General features: G+C 44.2%; 1 protein-coding gene across 1 annotated transcript; it reads left to right on the forward strand.

The window, feature by feature from the left end:
* The first annotated feature begins 1,025 nt into the window (after window positions 1-1,025).
* On the forward strand, window positions 1,026-8,987 carry LOC112466991. Its single transcript, XM_025035395.1, has 5 exons — window positions 1,026-1,191; window positions 5,798-5,952; window positions 6,159-6,284; window positions 7,273-7,376; window positions 7,409-8,987. Exons 2-5 carry the CDS (start codon window positions 5,839-5,841, stop codon window positions 8,532-8,534), a joined length of 1,470 nt encoding a protein of 489 aa, XP_024891163.1. The 5' UTR covers window positions 1,026-1,191; window positions 5,798-5,838; the 3' UTR covers window positions 8,535-8,987.
* The last annotated feature ends 1,744 nt before the right edge of the window (window positions 8,988-10,731 follow it).

Consider the following 10,731-nt stretch of genomic DNA (forward strand, 5'->3'; position numbering starts at 1 on the left):
GAAACCAGCAAATCAAGATAATAATAATAGTGATGTGTTAACAAAGATATGTTAAAGTGTATTAATAAAAAAGTGGAAAAGTCTATTCATTATTATCTCATGTTTGTCCTGTTACTTTTTTGCCAGATGTTATGAGTTAAATCCAGTGCGAGCGCGAATATAAATAAAGAACCTAATTCTTCAATTAGGTTTATCCGGACTTTGTCTCAGTAAAAACTCACGATATGTGATAACGTTTTATAAATCTCTTATTTAAAGATTGATTCCAAAGTTGTCACAGAATATACAGATGCAAGTCTTGGTGTACTGTTAAAAAGAGTCACGGTCGGTCTCGCTCCGCGTGCATGTAAGTACTTGGCGCGAGACACTACCGTGTCTCTTGATTCGTAGCGTCAAATCAAACTCATGTTGAGTCATACTTAACCATTTTTATAGGTCACCACGACTCCTACTCAAAATGTTGTTAATTTAACTAAACCAATGGAGTTAAAATAATACTGTTTTGTGTTCAAATGATAATTGCGACATACACATGGTAGTTAAAAGTAACAAAAAGTTATTCAACTCAAGGTATTGATTTAAATTTCATCCTTTAATATTTAACAGGGTACCATTAAAAAAATACGGTACTTTTTTATACGATTCGCTGAAAGAGATACGCGTTTCTTACGCTGGTCTATTTTTCAGCGGATTTGTCGGAATCGTCGAAGAACGGTTTCTTTGCAAGCGCACAGGCCTCACTTCGGAGATCGCGATGTGACTTTGACTTTGCTCAAGTTTCGAACCGAGCGACGCCCAGAGCTTGAAGGCTTTTTTTTCTCTCGCCCCGTTTTTCGCGACGGCACGAGGTCCTCCCCCGTCGTCAGCCGTCGTCGAAATAGAGCGTTCAGCACGCACGTAGGTACACGTCCGTCGTTCGCGTGTCCGCGATCTAAAGATAATCCGCGGGCGGCGGCCGGTGTACGTTTTCACAGATCCGTACGTAGAAGATCCGGACGGGGAGTAAAGCGCCGCGCGTGTGGCACACACGCGTGGTAGGGGGTCGCAGGCGGCCTACGTCGTCCTCGACGATCTCGAGGAGCATCGCGAGAAGGTGGGAGCCACGGCGAAGCGAGCCCCTGAGTGCCTCTCCGTCGCCCAGTCGTGACTTAGCCCGCAGGTCGGACGCATCCCGGACAGACCGATACGAACGTGAGTACTTTGCGCGCGAGTACCATGTGGTACACCCTGTGCGTATATGAAGGCCAAGGGAAAGCCTCCGAGGGGAGGCCGTCCTCCGAAGCGCGGCACCCCGCGACGTCGCCGACGAGGATCCGCGAGGACACCCGCGATCGTGCGTCCTGCACTCTAGAAAGGAAAGAAGTTCTCTCCTAGATGGAAAAAGAAAAAAAAAGAAGTGTGGTGTGTCTGCGTGTAAATAGTGACGAGTGACACTTTCGCAAGGACCCGCGCGGTTTGTTTGCCGCGACAAATAGCCCGGTCCTTATGTAAATGTCATTTACTTGTCATTTACCCACATACACGCATTCTCGCACATCCTCGTTTCAGCGAATTCCGACGAACTTGAGTAAATACGCTCGTCAAGGACGAGAGTCGCGAGGCCGGTCCTCGCGATTCCGCGATATGAGGAGACATAGCTCTCGACTTTGTATTATACGGGGAGATTACTGTTCTCTCTCCGCGAAAAGAATTCCACGTACGACGAGATTGGTCGCCGATGAAAAACGGACGTGAATCTTCAACTTGACCGGGTTCAATTTCAGTGCACATAGGAATAAACGTTTTGATTCGATGTGGAATGTGCGACTGTTGTTTATTTTTGAGGATTGTTACCTTTAGGAATCTATATTCCGGTATATTTCTCGAAAAGCAGTCGTCTTATAATTGTCGTTTCGATAACTATTTGATATACGTTAATAAAAATCATATTATTTAAAGTTAAATTGATAATATTTTGTACAGATCGAGCTTAAACGATCTATCGAGCGAGTAAGTTTCCAAAATTATTCAAGACGGGAACAGTACTGTGTGCTAGGCGAATCTATAAAGCAATAACGTCTGAAATATTTTAAGCTGAGAATATAATCTTAAACTAAAAATTATGACATATTAATTCTAAGACAGATGTAAAATAAAAATAAAAAAGAAATGAGATTCTCGCGTCAAAATCGCGTTGATTGCAAATCTGATTTTCTTTACAAAGATAACTGATAAGACGATTTGGGAACCGCACCTTTTAGCAAGGACATTTGGAACATTGAAGGCTTGCAACGTTTTACGATGTCGTTCGAAGAACTGATATCGTCCAGTTTTATGATGCTTTTTTATGTCGTATAGATATCGTATAGATATAACGTAAACGATTATGTCCAGGAAGATGATTTAATCGGCATTGAACAATGAGTGACGTGTGTCTATGGCAAAAAGTGAAGTAACTCAATTGTTACGTCGACGTCGATTAGGATTACGTAGTTCTCATCTTGGAGAAGCCGAACGAGATTGCCACAATCGGCAAATTTAAAGCTATATAAAATAAAAATTACAAGAATTTTGAAGAAATTCTTAGGAAATAAACTGTTTGTAATCTCGCAGTTTTATCTTCTCTATTTTATTGAGCTAAATTATTTAAATATCGAAAGTAAAAAGATTTACTATAAAAAGAATGATTATATTAAATCTCCAAGAAATGCTCCAATTTATTATAATTTATATTATATTTAATAAAGTGATATTTAATAATCCAACAGCTTCGGTAATCGACGAAAATGAAAGAATTTCACAGAAGTGCATCACGATAACGGGTTGTCACAAAAAGTGGTCGCTACCTTCCGGAGTGCAATGACTCACATAGATTTTTTTTGCGTTCGCGCGTAACCACTGTGACAAAAAAAAACATCGCACGGACTTCCGATCTTTTCGTAGTACGGGGACAAATTTCTTTCACGCGTTCCATCAAGTCGTTGAATTAAGCACGCTTCGCTCGGAAAATAAGCTAACGTTACCGACGATTTATGCTAACGTGCAGAAAAGAAACAGCGTTATGCCACTTTAAAATTACATATATATAGAATTATGTTGTAGTATTCAGTAACTATATATCGAGTAACTCGAAAAATGTTTAAGATTCTTTAAACGTAGGAATATAAAAAATAATTTCCGTGTTATATGTGATCTAACGAAGAATTATCCATAGCATTTAATAGTCGAAGTAAAATTTCAGAAAATACCTCTTCGATCTCTTAAGAAGTGTACAACGAACTTTGATGGGAAGAGAAATAAGGCAGTTATTTTTTTCCGTAAAAAGATTATTTACGCGCGTGCTAATACGTATTTAACGACACGGAATTTCTATTTTCTCCCTGTTTCGCGCGTTTTACAATCGCAGAAGTGAACGATTCTCGATCTCGTGGGTGTGAGAAACGATAGCCGACGACACGGTTCTCTCGCAATTGGTTTTCCTCCCGTGCGCGTAACAGGACACCGCTGAGTTAAGTCACTCGGTCGGTGGCGTTTGGGAGTCAGCGCGCGATGTTCGCTATGCGTAACCCGAAATGGCTCGGCCAGGCGGCAACCATTCTCGCCGCCCTCTCTCCCCCGTTGACGCGTAAAAATAACCCGTCCGTCGCGATACGCGCGTTTTTGGATCCGAGATGAAACGCGCGCGCCCCGACGAAATTGAATTTCGTGCGATAGCACTTTCCCCCCCCCCCTCCCCTCGCGAGATTCCATTTTATTATAGCAGCTATAATTTTTGTCGTCGCACCCTCCGCGATCTTTGGAGTCTTTGCGCCTGGAACATTCCCACTTCCTACTCGACACGAAGAAACCGATTCCGTTTCGCCGGGATTATGCAGAAATGTTTATGAGACTGACGGGGGGCCACACACGCCGCGCATTATATGCCGCGTCTAACTTCGCAGAATCTTTCGGCTAATGTTTTTACTTCTACGAACATCGCGCAAACTCCATTTCCCTTTCGTTCAACGCTAGTCTGCTTACCAGGCATCTCTGATTACCGGCGAGCTTGGAATCCGCGCGTATATTCGCTCGGTGGAAGCTGTGGCAGAAACGCGGTTCCACCACCGTACAATTGCAGTGGCGCAGGCATAAGATTCTTCCAGGACCTTTAAACAGGATATTCAATAACGCAAGTGGCGAATTGCGAATTTCAGATTTACACCCTGGCAGATCGTACGTTTTTCTTGGCGAAGAATGTATAAAACTTACCAACTCGCGAAAAATATACTTGGCGCGCGAGACGCTGTCGTGTCTCTGATGAGCGAAAGAAAAGAGCGAGGAAAAAACAAGTTAGAAGTCACGAATACATTTGTATGTAAAATATATAACGATATAGGGCTAATAATAACAATTTCTGCAAAAAAAGTTAAATAAAATCAAATTATTGCAGCGTGTTTCTGCGGTGATTAGCGTCATCAGCCGGCTCTTCACGTAATAAAGCGCGTGGTTTAGTCTTCAGCTTATATCGCGATATCGATAAAGCCAAGTCATTTATTGTCCTTACACGCGAGGGAGACGCGTCGCGATGTCGAGTCGAGTCTCGTCATTGAATTTCACAACACGTCGCGCGATACCGTCTGGAAACGGAGTCGCTTTAAAGTCATTCGCTGCCCGTAAGATGATTTCGACGAGGGAGGCGACCTCCCCCCCCGCGCGCGCGTCCCTGGGACGTTTTCGTCCCCTCGATCGCGCCGTAGAAATGTCCGGTCGATTCAGGAACGATTCGCACAAACGGCCGCGGATGCAGCCGCGACGAATTTTTGTCTCCCCATCGCCCCCCCCCCTGCATGCACGGGAATCGCATACCTGAGCGGCATGACGTCACGAGACGAAAAGAGGCAGCGAAGCGCGAACGTTTGATATCGCGCGCGCTTGCCTCCGCGGCCCGGGCCCTCTCCTCAGCGGAGGAGCCGGCTCTATAAATAGGAATATCCGGTCGCTCGCTAATTATACACCTATGCACGCCCGTTCGCCGAATGGCTAATCCGCGCAAAAGCAGCCTGGAATTTTCTCGCTTTCGAGAGAGCGCCGCGGGAGAATCTCATTTCCGCGCCGCGACGGGTTTCTTCCTTTCCTCCTCCCTCTTATCCTTGAAACGTCGTAAGTTGCCGCGGAAGGATAACGGACCGACCGCGCGAACGATCGTGTGGTACACGCTATTTCCACCCTATATTGTTGCGAGGAGGCTGTAGAGGCCCGCGCATTCCTTCTCGAACAAAGAAAATTGCTGTGCGCGCGAGGAGAAAAAACGGGGCATAATTAATTGCTCAACGGAGCGATTTAGGATTCGGTTAGCGAAAGCGTAAAAAAAAAGCGGGGAAAGCAAAAAGCCTCGACGCTAATTGAACGGCTTTGTGCCACGGTAAATTAACTGACGAGAATTTTTCGCGGCTGACAATCGCTGTCGGGTAGAAATTAGTAAATTATTATTTGTAACATTAGTTTTTGTGATCGCCCGCATAATTTTGATAATTCTCAACAACGCGTTTTTCGAGTCGGTGTATCGCAATTATAACAATACTTTAGTTTTTTTTCTTTACAATTTTTATATACACAGATCATCGTTTAACTAGTTATGATCGGACAAGGAAATATACAATCGAAATATACTAAATATTTTTATTTAGACCTGCATAAACACACGAAAGATATATTATTTCGTCATATTATTTCATCTCATTTGGTTACGAAAGGGGAGATTAAAGCGGAACGTTTCCCTAATCGACGTCTGCGAATTTTTTATGTCAGTCTCTAATCGCATTCCTGTTCGATGTCGCAGGTTTTCTTTCATTGGACGAGTGAGGAGATAAAAACACCACCATGGACGCGATCAAGAAGAAGATGCAGGGAATGAAGCTGGAGAAGGACAACGCGATGGACCGCGCGTTGCTCTGCGAACAGCAAGCTCGTGACGCGAATGCGCGAGCTGAAAAGGTATAAAAATTTCTGACATCGATCATAATTGTTTACGCAGAAATATGTAAGAATTTTATAATCACGAACTTAAAAACGATTGAACTCATATGACAATTTATTTATCTTTCGAAATAGCGTTAAAAGTATTAAGTTAAATTATATGATAATGCATTTCTAAATAGTTTTTGAAGAAGAACTAATGAGACGTTTCTCGATCTAAATAGGCTGAGGAAGAAGCTCGCGCTCTCCAAAAGAAGATCCAGACCATCGAGAACGAGCTTGACCAAACTCAGGAAGCTCTTATGCAGGTCAACGCAAAATTGGAGGAGAAAGACAAGGCTCTGCAAAACGTAAGTCAAGCAAATATTTTTTATTGTTCGACGAACCAAGTATTCAGCATTATTGCCCGATCAAGCGGGAAATGAACTTTTATTTAGTAATTATATTGACTTATTGTTTGATCAATAAGATCAAATATTTATGTATTTTGTGGACACTGGTTCGCCTATCCCCTTATTTTCTGCAGCATTCAAAAGCTTTCCATACCTATACAGAACTTCGATTGCCTCCAACGAACTCTGCCAACTCAGCGAAATACGAAATTCGAAAATGAAAAGTATTCAAAGGGTTCCAAATCCGAAATTGTGAAAAAAAAAATATTTTGATTTTCGTGTTTCTCATTTATTCGCGCAATAGAAACAATGAGTATGATATGCAATTTTTGTGTATATTGATATAGACAAAAAGAAAAGTCCTAAGGTTTTTCATTACAGAATTATTTAAATTTCATTCGTATCAGATAATTTATAAATCGAATGCCAAAGAAAATTTTGACATAACCGAGGACCTCTTGATTAGATTCGCAAAGAAATGCGGCGGTGCGAGTTACCGACAGCGCGCGACGTGAGCGCGCGCCGATCGATGGCGCCACTCGCTCGCGCAGGCGCAATCTGTACCGCCAAACGGCGCGTCCGTTCGTTCGCCGTTCACTGCGAACTTGCAAAGTCGCAAACAGCGCGTCCGCGACACGCGTATCTTTCGCGGTATTCCGCGTTGTTCGCTCGGGTATCTTCGGCTCTGCCCCCACTCGCGCTTCGCACGACCGCGTGGTGGGGATGTCGCTCTCGCTCGCCGTATGCGCGAGCGAGACAGACGCAGCGTGCCCAGCGCACGGCGCAGAACGGCGGCGGTTTTGTTCTTTGTGTACGCGCGCCACCACCGTATCGCGTCGCGTATACGCGGGCTGCGGCGCGGCGTGTGTGTGACGGTGCAACACAGCCGGTGGACAGTACGACGTTGGCGCGGGGGAGAAAACGTGCGTCGCGCGATCAGTGACAGACAAGATGGCGGAGTGCCTGGTGCAGTGGTAGTAGAGCGCGGGTGCATATCGCACGGGTCGCCGCGTCACGCGCGCGTTCGCCAACGCAGGGGGGAGGGGAGGTGTTACGGTCGCTGGCGAGAGAGAGCCCTGGAGCCTGGACAACGCGACAACAGCTGGACGTGACATGGAGCGGACGTTCTCGGCGGCGGCGAGACGCCGCGGTCACCAGCACCATCCGCGGCACACCACGCGACGACGTCTCGACGCCTCCAGCAGAGGACCCGCGCAGTGTGGCCCTGCTGACACCGTCAGGAACAATAACACCACGTTCACCGGCGACGAGACGTCATTGCCCGCCAGCGTGGCCGTCGACGAACGACTTGACCCGACGGAGCCGCGTCCGTCCGTGCCGCAGGTGACACTCGGCGCGAGATGGCCAACGAGGATCAGCCAGATGATCGAGACGAAGGCCTCCTCGAGAACTCAGGTTCTCGAGGAGAAGAAAGAGATGACGGAGGCGGAGGGGGACCATAGGGACGACGACGTCCGACAAAGGCTCGCGCAGTGTAGCCCGGACGTTCCCGCTCTCGGCGATGGTAAGGACATCGCCGCCGAGCGCGGCGGGACGCAGGATCGGGCGGGCAGGAAGAGGAGATCCCCCCGATCCAGTCCACGTGGGAAGAGCACTCCGGCGGATCGCGACGAGAGCGATCCGCGGAGCGGGAGCAACTCGCCCGAGCCCGAGCACGCGGTCGCGAGGGCCCGCGGCGACGGCAACTCCGACGACGAGTCCGCCAACGTCGAGGAGGACCCGGAGCTGGCGGAGCTCGCCAAGCTACGTTGCCCCAGCGAGCGCACGGAGGTCCAGGCCGAGCGGGAGGCCCGCAGACGGAAGAGATGCGCCGACTATCCCGGTCTCGCCTTCGGCTGCTCCATATTCTCCAGCGACACGATGATGAAGTTCAGTCTGATAAAGAACGAACTCCAGAATATCATGGGCAATCAGCTGAAGCGGGTTAGTATCGCGCGCGCCGCCGAAATAGCGGCCGCGATAAGTAAAACTCGCGACGGGTCTCTGTCCAGTCTCAAGGTCGTCGAGACCTTGATAACGCCGCCGGCGCCGGGCCGCGCCGCGCCGGTCAAGAGGTCCTCGGGGTCGTCTGCTATTTCGTCGGGCTCGACGAAATTATTAAACTCACAACTCTTTGAATACTTGCGTTTTCTTCCCTCGATACTTTTGGTATTGAGAAAAACGATGACGATATCCTTGAGTATTTGATAAAATTGCATTACTCATGAACGAGTCAAAGAACCGACGTTAATGAAGCGTGAATGAAAGCGGTATACAGGGTGTACCGGAAAGATGGGACGTTTTGGTCATCCTTCTCTCCTAGGTCCTGAATCTAGATCAAGGTTTATGTTTACCACCAGATGTCCATTTACAAACCCTAAAACTTTTGTATTTAACATTTTTTTCAAAAATGTCATCCGTTCAAGTTAATTCGGGGTACTCATCTTTCTGGTACACCCTGTATAATGCTCGGTAATATTTTAAGATCATTGCCTTCAAAGTGAAGTCGATAATCGATGTAGTATATGTTGAATGTTATCGGGCTATCCATTTCTATATAGCGATAACATCTCGAAACATTACTAGCGCATTACGTTGCTGCAAAATTAATGACTTGCATGATATAGGAAGAAATAATTATTATCTGATTCTAATAACTCAAATATCGCAAGAATGTAACATGAATCTGTTATCCAAAATTATTTCAAGCTTGGTTCTAAAATTGATTGGTTGACTTGAAAAGTAATAAGCACTAATAAAACTCTTTTGACTTTATAGTTCATTTTTTCTTATCTATGACGTGTACGTACACACTTCTAGTTGCAATAATAAAAATTACACGTAGCACGAATTACCAAGATCGCATGTGACACCGAAAATTCGCGGGAGATACGTACGATTGGATGATACCTCGAATTTCGTATTATCAGAAAATAGCTTTTAACGACAATCGATACCACTTGGTGTAACGCACGTTTTTCAGACGATCAATCGATATCATGATCGTTAAATGAAGAAAAAAAGACGGACGGACTTCATGCTCGTTGCGTTATTGAGTGCAATAGGCGTTTATTTGCAATTAAAATCACGCGAGAATCGTCGCGGTCATTTTCACTCGTGAAGGATATGAACTCGAGTCGGCTTTTGATATTAAGTACCGAGCAAAGATTTATATAATTGCGCGATCTTACTGAATTGTTTGATATATGTAGATTTTCAAGAATACATCAGTTTACATCACGTTAAACTGATAGATTATCTTTACGTGTGTCTAATAACATCCGTTATTATTTTCACGTAACATAACTGTTTTCTTTCACGGTTCTAACAACCAGAACTGATTACCAACTTGCGCAGGTTTGTATAAAAAAATTAAAAAGTTTTAAACACTTCTGTTGAGCCTTAATTATCGAGCTATCAACGGTCTGAAATCATCAAATTGGCATTTTATCTGCATCAATCGCGACAACGATCGAATAATCAAAGAGTCAAATGACAAAGTTATGTAAGTTAATTTTTATTATACAAACTGAATTAAATATCTTATTACATAACATAATATAATAGGGGTATTCAAATAAGTTAGAGTTTAACGGTTTGGCAGGTTATGTCGGGTTAAAGTCGGGTAAAAAGTTAATTTTTACACTTTTAACCCAAAGATTAATGTGATAGGTTAATGAAACACTTATGTATTTTGCATAACCTTAAAGAGTAGCGCGCCCAAAGTTAATTAATTAACTTTTTACTCGATTTTAACCCGACATAACCTGTCAAACCGTTAAACTTTAACTTATTTGAATACCCCTAATATAATAAGCTAAATTTGTCCAAAAACAATTCAAGTCACTATATTTTCTTGATACGCGATCGTTTCGATATTTAACGTATCTCAATACTTTCAAATATCTGTCGAAATTTATCAAGAAATTCCAATTTTCCGTTAAAAATTACAGTGATTTATTGCATCGAGTATTTATTATCCCGGGTAAACGTCGAGATAAACCGAATAATATATAAGTTTTCGGATATTGGCAGCGCTATAAAAAGAACCCGCTGCAAACAGGCCGTCCCTGGAACGACAGCCGAGAAAGTGCTAACGACGAGTTAGCGCGAGATCCTCTTGGCGACAAATGGCATTTATTATTAGGGTTACTGAACGAGGACAATAGGTTACGCGCGCACGATTCTCTTGCCTAATACACTGATAGAAAGCCGTTACCCACTAGATAGAATGTATCGCATCGTTATCTACTCCAATTCGAAAACATCAAATCGTTCGTACTCCAATATTTTTCTGAATTTCTTTTCGAAATCAATATTTATATTTAATAATATCTATAATATTCATTAATATCTATATTTTATTAATAATTACATTGTCCATTCGAGTTTAATTTGCCATTTA

Source organism: Temnothorax curvispinosus, unplaced genomic scaffold (assembly GCF_003070985.1).
Source record: "Temnothorax curvispinosus isolate PA1 unplaced genomic scaffold, ASM307098v1 QBEX01001628.1, whole genome shotgun sequence".
Taxonomy (NCBI): Eukaryota; Metazoa; Arthropoda; class Insecta; order Hymenoptera; family Formicidae; genus Temnothorax; species Temnothorax curvispinosus.